This window comes from Oryx dammah, unplaced genomic scaffold (assembly GCF_014754425.2).
Source record: "Oryx dammah isolate SB20612 unplaced genomic scaffold, SCBI_Odam_1.1 HiC_scaffold_26, whole genome shotgun sequence".
Taxonomy (NCBI): Eukaryota; Metazoa; Chordata; class Mammalia; order Artiodactyla; family Bovidae; genus Oryx; species Oryx dammah.
Genome location: NW_024070210.1, coordinates 66,853,127 through 66,874,774, shown reverse-complemented (window position 1 = coordinate 66,874,774; position 21,648 = coordinate 66,853,127). Strand labels below are relative to the sequence as shown.

At 39.3% G+C, this 21,648-nt stretch overlaps 1 protein-coding gene and 1 non-coding gene across 6 annotated transcripts in view; one reads left to right on the top strand and one right to left on the bottom strand.

The window, feature by feature from the left end:
- The window catches only part of EIF2AK4 (eukaryotic translation initiation factor 2 alpha kinase 4), a 101,929-nt gene that overhangs the window by 8,089 nt on the left and 72,192 nt on the right, over positions 1-21,648 (top strand). For all 5 annotated transcript variants that reach the window (XR_005718741.1, XR_005718740.1, XM_040226957.1 and 2 more), the window contains exons 2-6: positions 6,628-6,740; positions 9,828-9,930; positions 17,027-17,179; positions 19,163-19,243; positions 20,713-20,861. Coding sequence is in view for 3 of the 5 variants with exons in the window: in XM_040226957.1 (XP_040082891.1) it covers positions 6,628-6,740; positions 9,828-9,930; positions 17,027-17,179; positions 19,163-19,243; positions 20,713-20,861 (599 nt within the window). In the remaining 2 variants the exon portion in view is untranslated. The remainder of the gene's footprint in view (positions 1-6,627; positions 6,741-9,827; positions 9,931-17,026; positions 17,180-19,162; positions 19,244-20,712; positions 20,862-21,648) is intronic.
- Positions 12,510-12,614, bottom strand: LOC120853823. Its single transcript, XR_005718875.1, has one exon. It is a non-coding gene; the product is annotated as a U6 spliceosomal RNA (small nuclear RNA).

The window sequence follows — 21,648 nt, the reverse complement described above, 5'->3', positions numbered from 1 at the left end:
TAACAATTCTAGACCGAACACCTGAAAGTGGTTTGAATTGTATAGCTTGTTTTATATGCTTGTGGATAAAAATATATAACATAAAATATACTAACTTAATTTTTAAGTGTATGGTTCAGTGTATTTACATGGTTAATTGAAAATTGTGTTAGTTTTTCTTTCTTTAAGTATAGTTGATTTATAATGTTGTGCCAGTCTCTGCTGTGCACCAGAGTGACTCAGTTTTACACGTAGATACAGTCTTTTTTCAATATTCTTTTCCATTATGGTTTATCCTAGGAAATTAGATATAGTTCATTGTGCTAGACAGTAGGACCTTGTTGTTTATGTAATAGTTTGTATCTACTAACCCCAAATTCCCAGTCCATCCTTCTCCCTTTTGTGTTAGTATTTTTAATCAATTTCCCAAACCTTGTCCTCACTCTGCTGCTCATCTTGTAAACCAGTGAATTTTAATCACAGGCTGTCATTAACCCTCATGCCTTGGAACCAAAAGTTGTGCTCCTATGTGGAATGGTCGATAAAATTCTTTTTAATAGTCTTGTGGCTCAGCAGGTAAAGAATCTACCAGCAATGTAGGAGACCCAGAAGACGAGGGTTTGATCCCTGGGTTAGGAAGATCCCCTAGAGGAAGAAATGGCAACCCACTCCAGTATTCTTGCTCAAAAAGTCCCATGGACAGAGGACCCTGGTGGGCTATAGTCCATGGGGTTGCCAGGAGTCAGACACGACTGAGTGCACGCACATCCTTCCTTTCGGTACTTTTAGCAGAAATAGACACATGCTTATACCAGTTTATTTTGGGGTGAGTGTGAGGAGGTACCCACGAAAAGCATATTGAGACTGAGAAACTGGGGTTTCTGCTGGCATTGGCTGGGCACTTCTTCAGGTGGTGTGCACAGTGTTGAAAAGAGGGTCCCCCAGGTCAGTGTTGCTAGTCTTGTGGATGTAGTAATATACTTGGGGTTTATTTCTTGAAGAGCTAATGTCTTTTTTTTTTTTTAACTCTGGTGGTAATTAGTCTAGAGCATTACCTTTCATATTTTAGGACTGAGTTTGTATTACTCATTCACATTTTATACCTTGAGGATTTTTTTGACTGTTTTGTAGTATTAAAGGGCTTCCCATGTGGCCCAGTGGTAAAGAATCTGCCGGCCAGTGCAGGAGATGTGTGTTCGATCCCTAGGTCAAGAAGAACCCCTGGAGAAGGAAAGGGCAACCCACTCAAGTATTCTTGCATGGAAAATTCCATAACAGAAGAGCCTGGTGGACTATATAGTACTAGGAGTTGCAGAGAGTCAGACACAGCTGAGCATCTGAGTACATGTATAGTATTATACTTCAGACGAGTATCCAACTTCATGATCTCGTTGAAAAGCATTTTACTCATATTTTATTATAGTGTGGCCTTCTTTCCATGACTGCTTCCTGTCACTTATATTTTCAGTCTTCAAAACAAATCTTTTTCCTCATGTAGAATTTTGTTTATTTTGTAGCAATATGTTCTGCATTGCTTTCCTCTCATTACGTGCTCCCCAAAATTTTTTTTTACCCCTTACTATGTATTTTTCTGTCTACAAATATTTTTTCCAGGAATTCATTATTTCCTTGTGGAGGTTAAATCAAAGATTTTATCAACATTAAATTCTAATGACAGTTTATCTTCTAAAGGCATGGAAGATGCCCTACCCAGTCTTAATCTTTAATATATCTTGGTTGTTGAACTTTTTAATGAAATCCTGTTCAGTTCCAGGAATCCTTGAATATCCTAATATGAGCTAATGCTTGGTATCCTAAACATGTTTTGCATAAGAGCCTCTTTACATGTAGGGGAGCGTCTCAGTTTCTTGAGAAAAGCCTGGTGAATTTTCTTTTCTTACCTCTGAAAGCACTGTTCCCTGACTGTTTGTTTTTTTTTTTTTTTCCCAGTGAGCCTATGCTGGTTAAAATTAAGTTTAGCTACATATGACAGAAAACTTTAAATAACAAAGTCTGTTTTTTTATATGTAAAAGTCTGGAGCTGAGGGCTTTTTCTGAATTACTCTTCTACCAACCTTACTGCCTGCTATGTGGTCTGAAATGGCTGTCTGGCCTCCAGTCATCATGGCTGCATTCCAGCCAGCTGGAAGGAGAAAGGGATGAAAAAGCTTCATCCCTTTCTTTTAATAAAGGTCACTTCCTGGAAATTGCATCTTACAGTTCTTTCATATTCAGTTCAGTTCAGTCACTCAGTTGCATTCGACTCTTTGTGACCCCATGGACTGCAGCAGCTAGGCCTCCCTGTCTATCACCAACTCCCAGAGTTTACCCAAACCCATGTCCATTGAGTCCGTGATGCCCTCCAACCATCTCATCCTCTGTCGTCTCCTTCTCCTCCCGCCTTCAGTCTTTCCCAGCATCAGGGTCTTTTCAAATGAGTCTTTCATATTACTGGCTTTAAATTAATCCAGTAGCTACACTGAGCTGCAGACAAGTAGGGGAAATGTATTCAGCTAAAAAAAAAATTGAGGATTCTATTACAAAGAAATAAAAGGAGAGTGGATATTGGGGAAACAGTACTCCACAGTCTGTGCTTCATAAAGAGAATATCATTCTGGCCCAGTCAGGCTGTCAGCCAAAGACAAAAGCTTTCTAAGTATCTAGTCACCTGGTAGCTTCAGTGTCCTGCTCTTTGGGTTGTTCTCACTTGATACTCAGAACCGGACAAGTTGTTAGATTTTTGTCCAACATATGTCATTCATCAGTATCCATAGGTCTGTTCCTTCATCCAAACCACCATAACTGGACTCATGCATTTCCTAAAACTGAAACCTTTATGCGTCCAGGAGTGTCTTCACTTTGTATCCGAACTCTTTCCTCAGAGTTTGCTTTGGCATTAAGTTTGCTTTGGCATTATCTGGGCTCACCACTATTATCACCATTGTCCTGCTAGTGTTGCTGTGCAATGGAAGTAACTAGAACACTAGACCTGCGTTTGTCCTAAGGCTGGGTCAGCCCAGGAATGTTTGCAGGATCCTAACCACTTTTTTAGGCCCTTGTTTTATATACTGATGTTCTGCCTGGTGGTCCCCTTGTGACTGAGAGAGACCTCCTTTCCTGATTGTTGCCAGGAGTCTTTACCTTGATTCATTGTTCCTTCTTAAGCATCCCCTTTAGTAAAGAATGGTATGGGCTTCCCTGATAGCTCAGTTGGTAAAGAATCCGCCTGCAACACAAGAGACCCTGGTTCGGGAAGATCCAATGGAAAGGGATAGGCTACCCACTGCAGTATTCTTGGGCTTCCCTTGTGGCTCAGCTTGTAAAGAATCCACCTGCAATGTGGGAGACCTGGGTTGGGAAGATCCCCTGGAAAAGGGAAAGGCTACCCACTCTAGTATTCTGGCCTGGAGAATTCCGCAGACTGTATAGTCCATGGGATCACAAAGAGTCACACAAGACTGAGCGACTTTTACTTTCACTTCTTAAAGAATATCTTCAAAATGTGAAGTCTCCCAATGGCCTCTCTTTTCTGAAGCTGGCTTCTGTTCTAGTGACTCCAGACATGAAATGTGGGCTTCCCTGGACCATTTCCTGAGAAGGTCAGTTACGTTCAGATACACGCTGCACTTCCTGCATAAAGAGAAAAGGGAATGCTAAACCAAATTTGTTATCATATGTGTGTGGAGATAACCCCCTTCATGTGGCATATGTTGTCTATTTGTTGCAAGTTTATCTCTATACCGAGCCCAGGAAAGTTCATCCCTTGCTTTGCATTCGTAGTTTCTACTTACACAACTTGCTTATCTATTAGTAGTCAGGTGACTCTTGCTCCTTTCATTTATAGAAGACTACTGCAATGTTGTTGCTTCAAAACAGAAAATCTACTATTGCTCCTAGATACTGTGCTTGTGTTTTAACACCTTGGCTTCCACCTCTTTTCCTTGGGCCTGCAGGGTCTTGGATATTTTACTTTAAGAAGATTATCTGTATGGCATTTTCTATTTTTTTTTAATTTATTAAAGTATAGTTGATTAGCAATGTTGTGTTTATTTCTGCCTTACAGCAAAGTGACTCAGTTACAGATAGTATATATGTGTGTGTGTGTATATATATATATATATATTCTTATTTTCATATTTATTTTGACTAAGCTAAGTGGGTCAGTATGGATTTACAGCAGTATCCCCATCTGCATTCTAAAATATAGTTTTCGTTGGTCTTCAGCCAAATTAAAAAATGAAAGGCAGAATAATGTATATGTGAAGATATAGTAATATAAGCTAAATTGACTACACTTTATTCTGTTTTTGTACTTTTCTCCTACTTTTGGTGCTAAAATATTCTCTATTTTCTAAAGTGATATCTACAGTAGAGAGGGAGCAAAAAAGTATTTTCTTGACAAAAGTGCAAGTTGGCAACTGTAGTGTCTCTCTAAAATTTGTGGCCTATGAGATGAGAAATTTCTAAAGATTCAACCTGCTGGAGAAAGCATTGGTAAAATTTTGAGTCTAAAATGGAGATATATACCTTTTTCTATTTCATTGGATTGATGTTGGGAAGTGAATAATAATAACACAGGCAAAGACTGGTTGATACGATTTACTTCAAAATGATCCAACATGGCACTTGGGGATAGGGCACATATAGATACCCAAGATTGGCCATAAATGGGTCGTTATTGAAACTGGCTGGTAAGTACATGGAGTTCATTATATCATTATCAGCTTTGTTTGAAGATTTCTGTACTGAAAAGCTTTTCCAGAAGTGAGGCTATTTAGGAGACTGGTCAAGGTAATAGTTTGTCCTTTCCTTCTTAGCAAGTGAGAATTGGTATTTTTGCTGCTTTCAGTAAATAAATGGTTGCCCTGTTAAAATCTGTCTGATATGATTTGTATCTGCTTTACAGCAGATAACAGCCAGCGTGTCTTAGTTGAAGAGGAAACAGGAAACTGGGAATCTTAACAGGTTGTTTCATTGTCACTCCTGTGAGGATCCTCAGAGGAAAGCCTCCTCTACTTGCTTTTTCCTCCCTCCCCTCACATCTGCCTGTCTAGAAGGAAAACCCCTCCTCCAGTCAATCTAGCCTGTTTCTGTTCTGCCCAGGATCCATCAACTTCAGATCCTAATTTGGTCTCCTTCCCGCTCTTCCATAATATTTCCATCAACATCCTCACACTCTGTAGTATCTCCCGTCTTTAAAACAGAACAAAATAAAATTATCCCTTGATTTCACCCCCCAGCCCCAGTCTGTGGCCCCACTCTCTGTCTCCTTTAATTTAACCTGAACCCACACCTCCTTGAAAGAGTTGCCGTAGACTTGCTGTGGCCTCATCCTCACCCAGCACCCACTCCTCTCACACCAGGGTCTGCTCTTGGCAAGGCCACCTGGAGTCCTCGTGCTTCCTCTCAGCAGATGTCCTTTTTCCTCATCCTACTCCGCATCAAGGAGCTAGAGCTCTACAAGACACTAGCCTTCTGGTTTCCTCTCTCAGGGCCCAGTCTCTCTGTCAGCTTTATCTCAAATCCACCTTCTTCTCTGTCCTTTGCCACCAACACAGACTGAATTTTTACAGTAGCTTTTTTAAAAAAATCAAGGATTATTATAAATGAAAACCGAGCTTATGTATTTTATATACACAGCTGATTGTATACTTCAGAGGGCCACATGTAAGGTTCACGTTCTGTCAGAATTTAATGTGCCTCAATACTTCGTCGCCGTTGGAAGAATTTTTATGCTTTCTCTTTTCTGATAATGCCACATTTCTCTTTTTGCCCTGGCTGCCTTGACATTCCCAGGCAAAGGCAAGCTTCAACTCCTTTCAACTCCTTACTCTAGCAATCTGACAACTCAGGATTGGCATTAACAAGGGAGGGCTGATGGGAAAGACACAGGTTTGGGTGTCTTAGTTGGACTTGAAGTCCAGCCTTGCCACTGTGTGTTTGTGAGGAAGAAACTTTGAGCCTGAACCGCCTTGTCTGTAAAGTGGAGATGACATCTACCTCACAGAGTTGGTAGGTTTATATTTATAAATTATATAAACTGCCTCAAATCCTTTTTGGGAAGAGCATATATAAATAAAGGATAATGGAATATTTAGTTATTTGGGGAAAAACAGTTGGTTGAAAGCATACACAGTTTTAGAAGAGCTATCAGATTTCTCCTTGTCAAGAGTTTCACGTGTTGTCTCAGTATTTGAAGCGTCAGTAGGCCTTCTCTGACCCGCCTGTCTGAATACCTTCTCCTCCTCCACCACTCTGTTCCATGACTCAGCTTTGCTTTCTTTACAACACTGGTCACTATTTGAAAATATCTGTATGTCCTCTATTTTGTGTCAGCTAGTTGGCTTCTGGTCTGTCAAGATTTGCCCCTGTACTCTCAGTCTCTAGGGCAGCACCTGCTTACTTGAATAAATGGAGGCTGCACGGGACATTTCAGGTCACTCCTTAGAAACCTGAAAAGGAAAATGAACTCTCTCTGGCACAAGTTTTGTTTTTAAACCATGCTTTAGGAAAATGTGACCAAAGCACCTGTATAAAGTAAAACTGTGTATAATATTTTAAAAGTAGAACTTTTGAGCTGAAATAATTATCTTAGTCGTTAATGACTGGCTCTCTAGAGAAAAAAAATATTTTCTTTTTCTCTTTTAGGTCAAAGGGCCTCCTGAAATCAATTTAGTTCTATACCCTCAAGGCCTGACTGGTGAAGAAGTGTATGTAAAAGTGGATTTGAGAGTGAAATGCCCACCCACCTATCCAGATGTGTGAGTTCATTTATAAGTGTGTGTGTTAGTCTCTCAGTCATATCCAACTCTTGCAGCCCCATCGATTATAGCCCACCAGGCGCTTCTGTCCATGGAATTCCCAAGGCAAGAATACTGGAGTGGGTTGCCGTTCCCTTCTCTAGGGGATCTTCCCAACCCAGGGATCAAACCCAGGTCTCCTGCATTGCTGGCAGATTCTTTACCGTCTGAATCACCAGAGAAGTCTGTTTATAAATAGCTTTGATGTGATTTCAGTTCTCTGTTTTGAAAACAAAGGAACAGGTTGAAGTTAATGGTATTTTTTCCTTCTGGCCCCCATTCCATTTAAAATTTTATTTCCTATCACCTGCAATTCATCAGAACTACATCAGCAATAGATGTTTTCATGAAGCCCGTCTCCTGTTAGGTTGGCTTCTAGTTAATCGTCTCTATGGGTGGTAGTGTTTGCTCCATGACTAATGTTTGCTTCTTCTGTTAACTTTTGTTTGTTTAATTTTTCACAAACTAGGAAGAGGAACAATTTAGGGGGGAAAAAAGATAAAGGTGCAGTGACTATAAAAGCCTTGTGTACTTAGTTTTAAAGTACAGTTTACATTAGGACTTAGAGTAGCCTTCCGAGCCTAGTGAGACCTTGACTTCCAAGTAGAAAAGGATTTAGTCGCCCTCTTTCAGGGTTGGGAAGATGGCAGGGTGTGTAACGTCACTGGCCTCTACCCATTAAATGCCTAAGAGTTTTCCAGTCAGTGAGACAGCCAAAAGCCTCATGTATTTCTAAACTCCCCCTGAAGGTAATAACCCCTTGGGTTCAGATCCAGTAGTAAAACAAAAGCATTAGCTGTCAAGGCTCAAGTAATCTTCATTTCAAGCACCATGCATATTCCATGTAATTTTTCCCAGACATTCCATGTAGAAAAGCAGATTTGGCCTGGATGATGTTTTTTTAATTGAGCTTGTTGTGCAGGAAGCCTGTGAAGGAAAATGACAAGTAAAAGGATATACTGCCTTACCCAGTGGGTGGTAAATGTATGGAATTTGTTACCTTAAGAGGTGATGGAGTTTATGAAAATACAGGTAGGTCAAGATGAGCTCCCTGAAGTTAGTAACCCAATTTTAGCCCAACCTCTGTGCCTAGAGTAGAATATAGTAGACATTCAGAAAGTTAATTTATGCATTAATTGAAAGGTAATTAATTTTATGAAAGAAAAACAAGACAGTGCCTCTCTAGGTCTTATCTTTCCTGACACCAAATAGGTGGTATCTTTTCTGACACCAACTGGGTGTCTGAACAGTTCAGTTCAGTTATGACACTAACTGTCCATAGTTGTTGATAGCAGAGTTGGGGGCTTAGTCCCATGACGAGATGTGGATACCAGTTGCAAGTCCCAGTACTTCTGATCAACTGGCTATAAATTTGCATGTTCCTGTGACCCCCTCCCCCCGCCTCAGGTCTGATAATTTGCTAGAACAGTTTACAGAACTCAGGAAGGCACTTCAGTTACTGTTACTGGTTTGTTATCAAAGATACAACTCAGGACTGGCCAGATGGAAGAGATGCTTAGGCAAGAAATATGTAGAGGGGCACAGAGCTTCTTTGCCTTCTTGACATTGACTGATGTCACCTTGGAGGGGGAACATAATTACCCCTGGTTGAGAACCACTATGTTAGAGAACTCATCAGGTAAATCTCGATGTGTCCACTTGGTAAAAATATCATTTAAGAAACAGCATGCAAGTGTTTTAAAAAGTTAAAAAGTAAACATTGTAATATCAGCTACATAAACTTATGAATTATGTACCAAGGGCATGAAGAGAACACTGGAAATTTTACAGTGTTTAATTAGTGTTGCAGATGAATTTTTCGTTAGTCTGTTAATATTGCTATATAATGACTGCTTGATTTTTTTTAAAAAACTATGTAAGACTTAGGGAAACATTCCTATCTTTTGAGATAATATCATGCAGGAAAACTTTCCTTTTCTGCAAAATAGTCCTTTATACCACTGTGAGAAAGAGAATCCTGGATTAAATGGACCTTACATAGACTTTCTCTAAGATTTCCATCTACCCAGGTAGATGATGACTCTAGTAATCTGTCATAATGAAGCACTGAGAGAATGCATAGATAAGTGAATAGTAAAGGCTTCACCAAGGTAAAATGCCATGAATTATTCAGAAATGCTTGGTGGGAAGTGATGAATCATTTTCTCATCTGTAAAATTAAATAAAGCCTACTTAATCTCAAGAGTTGTTATTGGATGTGTTGTGGTTGGAAATAAGAGGAACCCCAAGGGAGGGGGGTTGTATTGTATTTTCCTTGATTGTATTTTCCTTGGGTTGAAGGCGTTGACTGTTAGTTGTGCCCTACAGAGATGAAGAAGAGTATGTGGTAGGCATCCTTGGAATAGCAGAGTTTGCAGAGTGTGTGTGACGTGAGTGAGTGAGCTCATTTATAGCAGAATGAGTTCCTGGGACACAGCCTGTTGTAGAAGTACTAGATAGAACACTGTGCCTCCATCTCACACATAGTTATCCTTATCCTGCTTTATTCTAAGAGCAGGCAGATGATCACAGAGTGCTTAGACCCTTGTGGGTAAGCTGTCAGAGTTTGCTGTTAGGGGCCAAGCCAGGATTGAGCATTACCAAAGAAGGGAGTGCATAGTGAAGTTACTAGGCTAGAATCACACACAGAGCTGGGTGATTTTTTAAAAGGCAGTAAATAGTAGTTGATGTTAGAAATTTGAATGAGATTGTAAAGCTGAAATCAGAGACAGGAGTTGGAGAGACACCTGATTGAGCCCCAGTAAGTCTGGTCCTCTTGGGGAACAGGGCACTCGAAAGCCCACGCTGACGCCTGGCCAGCCCATTTCTGCCCTACAGGCTGCAGGTGACTCCATGTTGAGTGCTGTGTCAACAGAGTTGCTGGGGTAAAGTTGAATCCTTTTGAGATGAAAGGAAATGTTCCTAGGGGTACAGAGAAGTTCACAAGTGAGGCCCTTACGGAAACCCCAGGCTCCAAGCTTGAAAATTAGCAAATATTAATGCAAACAATCTGTACTTTTTAGAGTAACTTTCTTCTTTCTTTTCCAGAGTCCCTGAAATAGAATTAAAGAATGCCAAAGGTCTGTCAAATGAAAGTGTTAATTTGTTAAAGTCCCGCCTAGAAGAAGTGGCCAAAAAACACTGTGGTGAGGTATGATTTGTAATACTGGAATTATGGCAGAATGATAAAAATCTCATCATGTTCACTAGTGTTTGCCTTCCAGCCTTTTCTTTGGCTTAAAGGCTTTCCCATTGCACCTCAGATCTAACTTTCACTAGAATGTTCTATTTTTTATTGGTATCTACAAAGGGGATATTGCTGTTTGGATTGCTTTAATTAACAGTACTTATGAATTACAAATTTTAGAGTGTGTATAAATAGTTCTGTTGATATTTAATTCTTCTGGTAACACTCCATATGAAACTGACCAGACTTTTTGCACACTTTGAGCCTGGCATCATGACCTCATCTTGACTTGAACATTTACGTTGGAAAATGTTTACAAACAAGTGATTTCTGACCAAACTTTACCACATCTCCCCTTTTCATATCAGAAGAACTAATTGTTTACTTCTCAATAATTAGGGACTCACTGTCCTCCATCAATGTCCCTTTTATACCTGCGCATTTACACCTAGTTCAGTACTGATGCTTTTTTAATCCTCTGACATCAGGGTCTGCATGAGCTCCTCTTTGGGTGAGAACCCTCTCTGGAGGGCCAGGCTGGGTGACCTCTTAGGGCGAGTATTACGGTCTGTTCCTTAAGCCCACTGAGTATCCTAGGTATAATCCATCTTCTCCTCACTTTTGTGTAAGATTATGCAGTGTTTTTGCCTATGCACATCACTTTTAACTTATCCTATCCTATAAAAACTGAGAAGAGTTAAGTATGGACTAGCCCTAGGCCTCTATGTCACTAGGAAAGTGACTGGACAGTTTTTCACTTGCATTCCATAACACAGTTACAGTGTGCCCTCTGGGATGTTTTTTGTCCCTAAAATCTTTGCCCACCTAAGCTGTGTTTCCAAGAACTTCAGTGATTGTTGTGGTACATAAAGTGATTGTAGAACAGCTTGGACAAAAAAATAGGCCTTGAGAATTACTGCAGAGTTCTTTCTTGTTTAAGTTCTTTCTAACAGGGAGGCCTGGCGTGCTGCAATTCATGGGGTCGCAAAGAGTCGGACATGACTGAGCAACTGAACTGAATGTAGTCTAATATCTAACTGAAAAATAATATGGAGTTATATTGAAAATTCAGCTACAGAATCCTCTGGTTTCTTGGATTCATGATTTGTCATTTTTTTGTAAAGTTCTTTGCTGTGCTTGATTTGACTATTATAGTGCAGTATTATATGATATAACTGTTACATAATCGTCATGCAAACTCCAGGAGATAGCGAAGGACAGGGAAGCCTGGCGTGCTACAGTCCATAGGGTTGTAAAGAGTTGGACATGACTTAGCGACTGGACAACAGCAATATAATCATCATGCTATACATTAGATCCCCAGAACTTACTTATTTTATAACTGAAAGTATGTATACTCAGACCTACATATCTCCCCTTTACGCTCACCCACCTGTCCCTAGGGAACCACCATTTTAGTCCCTGTTTCCGGTTTTTTAGATTCTACATGTAAATGATATCATGCAGCATTTGTCTTTGATTTATTTCACTTAATATAATGCCTCAAGTTCCATTTGTGTTCCTGCAAGCCGGAGGATGTTCTTTTTCATGGTTGAATATTTCATTGTGTATATATATTTATATCACAACTTTATTCACTTTTTCATTGACACTTAGCTTGGCTATTGTGAATAATGCTGCAATAACATGGGAGTATAGATATCTCTTCAAGATCCTTTGTTTTCATTCCCTTTGAATAGATACTCAGAAGTAGGATTGCTAGATCATATGTAGTTCTGTTTTTAACTTTTTGAGGAACCTCCATACTGTTTTGCAGACTGGCTGCAACAATTTACATTCTCACCAAAAGTGTACCAGGGTTCCCTTTTCTCCACACCCTCACCAACACTTGTTGTTCGCTGTCTTTTTGGTGTGTGAGGTGATAGCTCATTGTGTTTTGATGTGTGTTTCCCTGATGATCAGTGATGTTATATATCTTTTCATGTGCGTTGGTCATTTGTATGTCTTCTTTGGAAAAATGTCTATTGTGTTCCTCTGTCCATTTTTAATTGGGTTGTTTGGGTTTTCTTTTTTATTTTTGCTGCTGAGTTGTATTAGTTCTTTATATATTTAAATATTGACCCCTTCTCAGATATATGATTTGTAGATATCTTCTCCCATTCTGTAGTTTGCCTTTTCATTTTCTTGATGGTTTCCTTTGCTGTGCAGAATCTTTTTTTTTTTTTTTTGCTGTGCAGAAATGTTTGATTTAGTCCCACTTGTTTATTTCTGCTTTTGTTGTCCCATTCAACCCAGCTCCACCTTTTTTTGACTTTATTATATTTATTTATTCAAATTTTTATTACAGTATAGTTGATGTGATTTACAATGTTGTACTGATTTCCACTGTATGGCTACATATACAGTATCCACTGTTTTTTGGATTCATTTTCCCTATAGGTCATAACTTTTGAGAAGAGTTCCCTGTGCTATACAGTTAGTCCGTACTAGTTATCTATGTTATATGTAATAGTGTGTACATGTCAATCTCAGTCTCTCAATTTATCCCTCCTTCCCCCCTCTCTTTCTCCCTTGGTAACCAAAAAAACATGGAATGCTTCATGGATTTACATGTCATCCTTGCACAGGGGCCTTACTAATCTTCTCTGTATCTCTCCAGTTTTAGCATATGTTCTGCTGAAGAGAGCACATTGTCTTTATTTTAGATTATACTTTTTAATGGCCAACAAACACACGAAAAGATGCTCAACATCACTAACTATTAGTGAAGTGCAAATCAAAACTACAGTGGGGTATCACCTCATACAGGTCAGAAGGGCCATAATCAAAAAATCTATGAACAATAAATGCTGGGAGAGGGTGTGGAGAAAAGGGAACCCTCCTATACTATTGGTGGGAATGTAAATTGGTACAGCCACTATGGAGACCAGTATGGAAGTTCCTTAAAAAACTAAAAATAGAACTACCATATGACACAACAATCCCACTCCTGGGCATATACCTGGAGAAAACCAAAATTTCAATAGGTACATGCATCCCAGTGTTCATTGTAGAGCTATTTACAATAGCCTTCACATGGAAGCAACCTAAATGTCCATCAACTGAGGAATGGATAAAGAAGATATGGTACGTATATACAATGGACTATTACTCAGCCATAAAAGGAGTAAATTGTGCCATTTGCAGAGATGTGGATGGACCTAGGGAATGTCATACAGAGTTAAGTAAGTCAGAAAGAGAAAAACAGATATAATAGATGAATGCATATATATGCAATCTAGAAAAATGTTACAGATGAACTCAGTTGCAAAGCAAAAATAGAGACACAGATGCAGATAATAAACATGAATACCAGGAGGGGAAAGGGGGTGGTGGGATGAATTTGTGAGATTGGAGTTGGCACATACAGTACTGTGGATAAATGGATAACTAATGAGAACCTACTGTATAGCATGGGGAACTCTGTTCAGTGTTCTCTGGTGACCTAAATGGGAAGGAAGTCCCAAAAAGAGGGGATAACGGATACAGATAGCTAATTCACTTTACTGTCAGCAGAAACTTAACACAACATTGTAAAGGAACTATACTCCAGTAAAAATAAATAAATTATACTTTTTCAGTCAGTTCAGTCATGTCCGACTCTTTGCAACCCCATGGACTGCTGCACACCAGGCCTCCCTGTCCATCACCAACTCCCAGAGTTTACTCAGACTCATGTCCTTTGAGTCGGTGATGCCATCCAACCATCTCATCCTCTGTTGTCCCCTTCTCCTCTCTTCGCCTCCTTCTCCTAAAATATACTTTTTATATTGAGATAATTGTAGATTCACATGCACTTGTAAGAAATAATACTAAGAGAAGCCATGTACTCTTCTTTACACAGGTTGCCCCAATGGTAACATTTTTGCAAAACTGTATTATAATATCATAAATAGGATATTGACATTGATATAGTCAAGATACAGGATAGTTTCATCACCACAAGATCTCTTTTGTTGCCACCTCCTTATATCCCCACTTCCCTGATAGCTAAGTTGGTAAAGAATCTGCCTGCAATGCAGGAGACTCCAGTTCGACTCCTGGGCTGGGAAGATCTGCTGAAGAAGGGATAGGCTATTCACTCCAGTATTCTTGGGCTTTCCTTGTGCCTCAGCTGGTAAAGAATCCACCTGCAATGTGGAAAACCTCATTTCTATCCCTGGGTTGGGAAGATCCTCTGGAGAAGGGAAAGGCTACCCACTCCAGATTTCTGGCCTGGAAAATTCCATGGACTATATATATAGTCCAGGGGTGCAAAGAGTCAGACACAACTGAGCAACTTTCACTTTCTTTCCTTATATCCTCACGCCCTCCTTGATCCATCCAGCAACCATTAATCTGTTCTCCATTTCTATAACTTTCTCATTTCAAGGATATTATATAAGTAGCGTCTTAGTATGTAACCTTTGGGATTGGCTACCTCCCTTTCATCATTATTCTCTGGAAGCTCATCCAGATTGTCACATGTGTCTATAGTTGTGACTTTTTATTGCTGAGTAGTATTCCATCTTATGTCTATATAAGATGTTTGTTTTGCCATACACCAGTGAAAGACATCTGAATTGTTTCCAGTTTGGGTGTGTTAAACATAAAGCTGCTCTAAACATTTATGTTAGGGTTTTGTGTGAACATGTTTTCATTTCTCTGGAATAAATGCTCAGGTGTGCACTTGTGGGTGTATGGTACTATGTGTTCATTTTCTTAAGAAACTGCCGAGATTTTCCAGATTGACCATTTTCCATGTCTACCAGCAATATGGGAGTGATTCAGTTTCTCCACATTCTTGCCAGCATTTAATTTGACTTTTTTATTTTAGCTCTTCTAATAGAAGCTGTGATGGTTAATTTTATGTGTCAGTTGGCTAGGCCATGGTACCCAGATATTTGACCAAACACTCCATATGTTTCTGTGAAGGTATTTTTTAGATGAAATTAACATTTAAATCAGCAGACTTTTAGTTAAGCAGTTTACATAATGTGGGGGGGCCTCACCCAATCAGTTGAGGCTTTAAAAGAAAAATACTGGCCTCTTTGGAAGAAGAGGGCATTGCCAGGAGATGGCCTTTGGAGTTGAATTGCAACATCAGCTCAGCCCTGCATCACCAGCCTGCTGGCCTACCCTGCAGAATTTGGACTTAGCAGCTTCTATAATCATATGAACCAATTCCTTAAATCTCAATCCATTTTTCCCTCTCCCTTCTCCCTCTATCTTCTCTTCTTCTCTCTACAACATACAATCAGCTCCCTATAACTGTGTGTACTCCATCAGCACCCATCAGCAGTTGGATTCAGGCAACCACAGATGGAAAATATTCATGAAAAAAAAAAAAATCCAGGAAGTTCTAAAAGCAAAACTTGAGTTTACTGCATGCCAACAACTATTTACATAGCATTTACATAGTATTTTCATTCTAGAAGGTATTGTAAGTAATGTAGAGATGATTTGAAGTATATGGGAGGATGGGCATAGGGGATATGCAGATACTGCATCATTTTATATAAGGGACTTGAGCATCTGTGGATACCAAGGGACAACTTTGTGTGTGCATATACACATACACACACACACAAACACACACACACACCCCTTCTATTTGGTTATGTTTCTCTGGAGAACCCTGACTAATAGAGATGTGTACTATGCCATGAAGCAGTGTAGCTGCTATAAATAAGGAGGTCAGGGGGCAGGAGGGGGAGATTCCTGATAAGGTGACATTTGAGCAGAGGCCTGAGAGATGCAAGCCAGTGAACGGTGTAGATGTGGGGATGAGGAGGACAAGAGTCAGTATGGAGACTAGCTCTTATTTACATCCAGTCTTATATGATTTATCAGATTTGTATAGAAAATGCTAGTGAATTTTATAGATTAGCAAAAGAAAAGTCCTCCACACCTGGCTCCTGGCTTCTTTCTGGTGTAGAAATGGTTTTGTAATAGAGACTGCCTTCTTTCACCAGCTTCCTGTAAGAGAGCTTTTCATACAGTAGCTTGCCTCTTAGATTCTAGACTAGTGTTTCTCAACTGTAAACAGAAATATATCCAATGAAAGCCACAGCTTCTAGTACAATAAAAAAATACAGCTTCCTCCAATCATTGCTGTACACATGTGCTGCCAACGATCTCTCTGATTTCTCTCAAAACAAGAAAGGTGAACAGCAGGAAAACTATGTTTTTGTGTACAGTGACATCTATTACTTTCTTCCACCCTGTTAGGTCCTTTTAGAAACAAGAACTTTCCATCTGCTTCATTGTCATTGAGGAAGAAGAAATTTCAGAGTGGTGGTCTTCATCTGCAGAAGGCACTTGGCTGTCTTGACCTCTTTGAAGTTGGGGTAGTTGGTCAGTGTGGGTCCCAGAAACATGTGTTCTGTTGATTTACCAACCAAGCTACAATTTATGACTCCAAGGGGCTGGGGAAAAGTGGCTTCCTACATTCACATCTGATGTCTGAGAGGGGAGGCTTTCTCCTTCTGATACTGTGAATGCTTCCCTAAGTGGAAATGAAATGCTTTCCAACTACTGATCTACCTTCTGCTGGCCCATTGCTAGCAGGAAGAGAGTGAGGCCTTTAAATATTTGCATGTTACCCCACTAGGATGTTTTCAGTAGGCTTCATGAATAGGTGAAAGCACTCGTGTTAGCAATGATTATTCTCTGCTCAACTGTCATTATATAGGCAGGTTTTCCAGTCAGGAATGTAGTTTTTACTTTTATGCAATCTTAAAAATCTTAAATATATTATCAGATTTATTTATATAGAAAAGTATTTTAGAAGATTTATTATATAGAAAATGCCAATAAATTGAATAGGACTACAGAAGTGACCCTTTTTGTTTATTTAGATAGTGATTTTGTCTTGATAGCAACACAATGAGATGAGTGCTGAAAAGCTTTTTCCTGCTGTGGTTACCTCCTATAACTGATTTAGAGTGTGTTGCATCAAAATGAATATCATCATTGTGAATGGTCTCAGATGGTCTGCATGTTTTTCTGTAGTCTTGCTGTTGGACCCTGTCTTCCCATCACTTGACCATTTGTGGTTGATTTCCATCCATGTGTTTAGGTGATGATATTTGAACTGGCTTACTATGTGCAGTCATTTCTCTGCGAGCACAACAAGCCCCCTCCCAAGTCTTTTCATGAAGAAATGCTGGAAAGGCGAGCTCAGGAGGAGCAGCGGAGGCAGTTAGAGGCCAAGCGGAAAGAGGAAGAGGAGGTGAGACTCATGTCACCACGGTGGCCAGCCAGGGGACTGAGAGCCCCTATAGGTTTTTAATCTCTGTCTCTTATCCATAGTTACTAAGTTTTGCTCTGGATTTGATCCGAGAACCATGAATTCATGTGAAAGGAGGCCCTAGGAGTAACCAAGAAATAAATACTATGAGTGATTCCCTCCCAACAAGTATCAGTGCTGCCCCTAGAACCCTTCCTTAGTCCTGGTCTTTAAATGAAAGAAAAAGTCAGTTTAAGCAAACTTCTTTGTGTGCTTGCAAAGCTGTGCAGGAGTTCAGAGGCTATTACCATCTTCCCTCTGTGGGACAAGTATCTCATGCCCAAACGAGTAGCCGAAGCCAGAGGCTGAACGTATTTTTTTGTTCACTCACCACTTGTATTTTTTCTTTAATCCTAGTCTGCATAAGAATGTACACTCCTGTGTTACTTTAAAAATCCTTTAATCAAACATAATATGTATATCTAAATTTCCTTCTTGATTTTTGTTCTTTTTCTTCTCTTTAGTCTTTTAATAAACTTATTTACCTAGAACTTATTTTGGTATAGGTTGTTAAAATGAGGGTCTGAGTCCTCCCCCACCCCCCCATTTTCCTAACACATTTATTAAATAATCATTCATTCTTAGGTGATTTGTAATACTTCCTTTAAAGGGTATTTTACCTACTTATTTGTACTAAGTTCTATTTGTAAATTATCTCTTTGGTTCAATTCATCTGTTTTTTCCTCAGGTCTATACCACAATCCTTGAATTATTGTGTCTTTGTAACATTTGACTATCTGAGGAGTCAGGACCCCTGTCCCTTCCTCTTTCTTTGTTCTTTTTTTTCTCTCAGCTATCCTCACACATTTATTCTTACAGAGAAATTATAGGATTGCTTTCTCAAAATCAAAACAAAGCCTCTGGAATTTTGAGTAAAATTGTACTTATATATCCATTTGGGCAGAATTTACATCATGACAAAGTTCAGACTTCCTATCCAGGAATAGTTTGTCCATATATTTTTATCTCTTAGTGAGGCTTTTTAGTTCTCTCCCCTTAGATGTTACAGTTACTTCTAGGATTTTGTTATTCCTACTTTGCTTAGGTTCTTATTCCTTGCTCTTTTTTTCCTACTTCATTTTGTTCATCCTTTGCCTGTGTTAGCATTGTCTTTGTGAGTTCCATTCATTTGTTACTGTTTATCTCCTATTTAATTGCATAGCCTAGTTATCATTTAAAGTTTAAAGTTCCTTAGCTCTTAGGCAGATGCATTTTAATTAGAAGATAAAGATATTTAATTAACAGTCTTGTTTCAATGTACTGCTGTAAGTTTTGGGTTTGTTTTTACATTTTCTATTATTGCTGTAATTGTTTTTGGTTAGTCTCTCAATGGTTTTGATAGTTATAACCTGGAATTTTAGGAGGCTCATAAAAATGCTACTTTACGTAAACTCAGAATCATTTGAGTACGTGGTTCAAATGAGTAGATCCAAATGCCCCTTTTAACAACGAGAAAGCTGGCTGGGGAGTGCAGCTGAAGGTCTTGTGTTACGGGTGTGGTGCCGGCTCAGTCCACCTCCACCTGGGCAAAGAGTAGGTGCAAGTGCATGTTCTCTGCAGACAGGCAGATACCAAGAAGGAGGGGCTCAGTCAAGAGTGGGGAGAAGTGAGAGGCCAGTGGTGTTGCCACAGTGAAAGTCCCTCCACTTTGGGAATCTTCTGGTGGTCCAATAGTTAGGACTCTGAGCTTCCACAACAAGTCCCTCCACGTAAAAGTGGGGAGGAAGTGTCCCTCCCCCACAGTCTACTGCATTTAAATGGGAGGTCTACTGCAGAAGAACTCTGATAAACTGATGAAACTATAGTATGCACTAAGGTTCTACATACTCTTAGGACTGAAATTCAAAAGATTTTTTGTGATTTCAGAATTTGTGTGTTGTATGGGTTTCAGAGATCAGCATTTGATGGCAGTATGATTTATTTCAGCAACGTGAAATCCTTCATGAGATTCAGAAAAGGAAAGAAGAGATAAAAGAGGAGAAAAAAAGGAAAGAAATGGCTAAGCAGGTACTCTAGAATTTCTGTCATAGTCAAATAGTTTACATTTTGCTAAATATACAACCTTTTTCTTTCCATTGATGGTATTTTAATTACTGTATCTTCATAATGTTTGAATATCTCAGAAGTCAGGACCTCTGTCCTTCATTCTTCATTATTCCTTTTTCCCTCCTTTGTTGCTATCAGTAGTAAAGTTTAAAATGAGGCACTTAAAAGTCTCCCAAATATCATTCATTGTGTATTTTATATTCTCCAGATAGTTACCAAACTTTGAGTTGTATATTATCTGTAGAAGACTTAGGCTTATGTTACTAGAATAGTTTATCAACAGAGTTGAAGGAGAGGGGAGATTGAAGCTTTGATAATCAACTCAGACTGGAATTCTTAATACTTGGAAAACAAAACTATTTGTTCATACTGAAGAGTGAACAGAAACCAGATGGATCTGCCTGAGATTTCATTCAGTGATGGAAAACAGATTTAAAAAGCAGTGGTGGAAAAAGGATATACTCCTTTGTCCTGTATTTTTCCTGAGTCCAACTTAATCAGAAAACCAGTTACACATGTTTGGAGAAATCCAGAGAGAATTTTGCTCATTCTCCTTTAAAGAAATGGCATTTCACCTAAGGGAAGCAGTGAGGTACAGTGGGAGGAGGTACTGATGAACGAGTAAACAGATCCTAGCTAGAAGCTTCGGCTTTTTTACTGCCTTGGCTTGGTGACCTTGACCGGTGACACTCTGCACTTATTTTCTTCACCCCTTATTATGGCACAGATAATACTTTCCTGTCTGTCTTATGTAACCATTCCTACAGAAAAATGTACCACCCTTTGTGAATGTACAAAGCTGTATACAAATTTAAGGTGATACGACTGTTCACCTGTCTTACATCTAATCTGCCTTCCCGACAGCCACTCTGCTCTCTGTTTTTTTCTTTTTTAAACAGTGTTCAAAATAGTTTAATATTGGAGTCAAGATAGATAATAAAACAATACTAGTTCTGTCAATAGAAGAGATAATCTAAACATAGACCCCCCCACCCCATATATTTATATATAACTGATTTTTTGAGCAAGGTACAAAGATAATTCTGGAGAAAGTATAGCCCTTTTTGCAAATGGTACTAGAATATTTTTTTTCTTTTCCATTATGTTTTATTACAGGATATTGAGTATGCTCTGTTTGAATGCCTCCTTCTGTTTATCTCTTGCTCTTCTCCCTAACTTTTCACGCATAGTCCACATTTCTAAGTATTTATAAAATTCACATTCTCTTAAAACGGTAACCTTGACCTTCAGTTCTTGAAACAGTACATATTTGGACACTAAATTTTAAAAAGTTGAGTTCAACTTTATTACACTTGAAAATCTTCGGCTTAAATGAAATTTGCATGCTCTACATATTTATGATTACTTACCATGATTGTCTTCCATTATGACTTTAGGTCTAAAGTAGGTTTTATTTTTCTTTTTTTAAGGAACGTTTAGAAATAGCTAGTTTGTCAAGCCAAGATCATACCTCTAGAAAAGACCCAGGAGGACACAGAACAGCTGCCATTCTACATGGAGGCTCTCCTGACTTTGTAGGAAATGGTAAACATCGGACCAACTCCTCTGGAAGGTCTAAGTAAGTCCCTGAGATTTCCAGTCCCTTAAAACAACTTGTAGTGAAATTTGGTTGAGTTGTCACATGACAGTTTTAATAACTTTTTCAAAGCCTGTGTATCTTAATGTATTAGTAATATAAAATGTTTCATTTGTTTTAATACTTTCCAAGTATCTTTCACAAAGCTAGTTTTATTTCCCTTTATATAACAGTTATTAACCTTAACAGTGTTGCCTCCAGTGCAGTTTGATCTGACTTTTGATGATCTAACTATTCAACATTAGTGGGTCAGTCGTGTCCAACCCTTTGTGACCCCGTGAACTATAGCCCACCAGCCTTCTTAGTCCATGGAATCCTGCAGGCAAGAATACTAGAGTGGGTTGCCATTTCCTTCTCCAGGGGATCTTCCCAACCCAGGGACTGAACCTGGGTCTCCAGCATTACAGGCAGATTTTTTACCATCTGAGCCATCAGGGAAGCCCAATTATTCAGTAAGTGATTTAAAAACTTTTCTTCCATCAGAATCATCATCCAGTCAGATTCACACTGTTTTCAGTCTGTAACGCCTTAGGTCTCACCACAGATGTGGGGAGAGCGCCACAATGGACACAGGTGTAGGAGATCCTTTCCGTGATGACGGGAGCCCCAGTTTGCTGCCAGGGCTCCCCTCCCCTTGCTACTGAGGACACTGGGCTTCCCTGTCACGGCAGGTGGGCTCCTGGGTCACATGTCACCAAAGGTCACATGAAAGATACTCTCTTCCTCCATATCCTTTTCTGCTAAAGAATTGAAACTTCCCTGCAAAGTA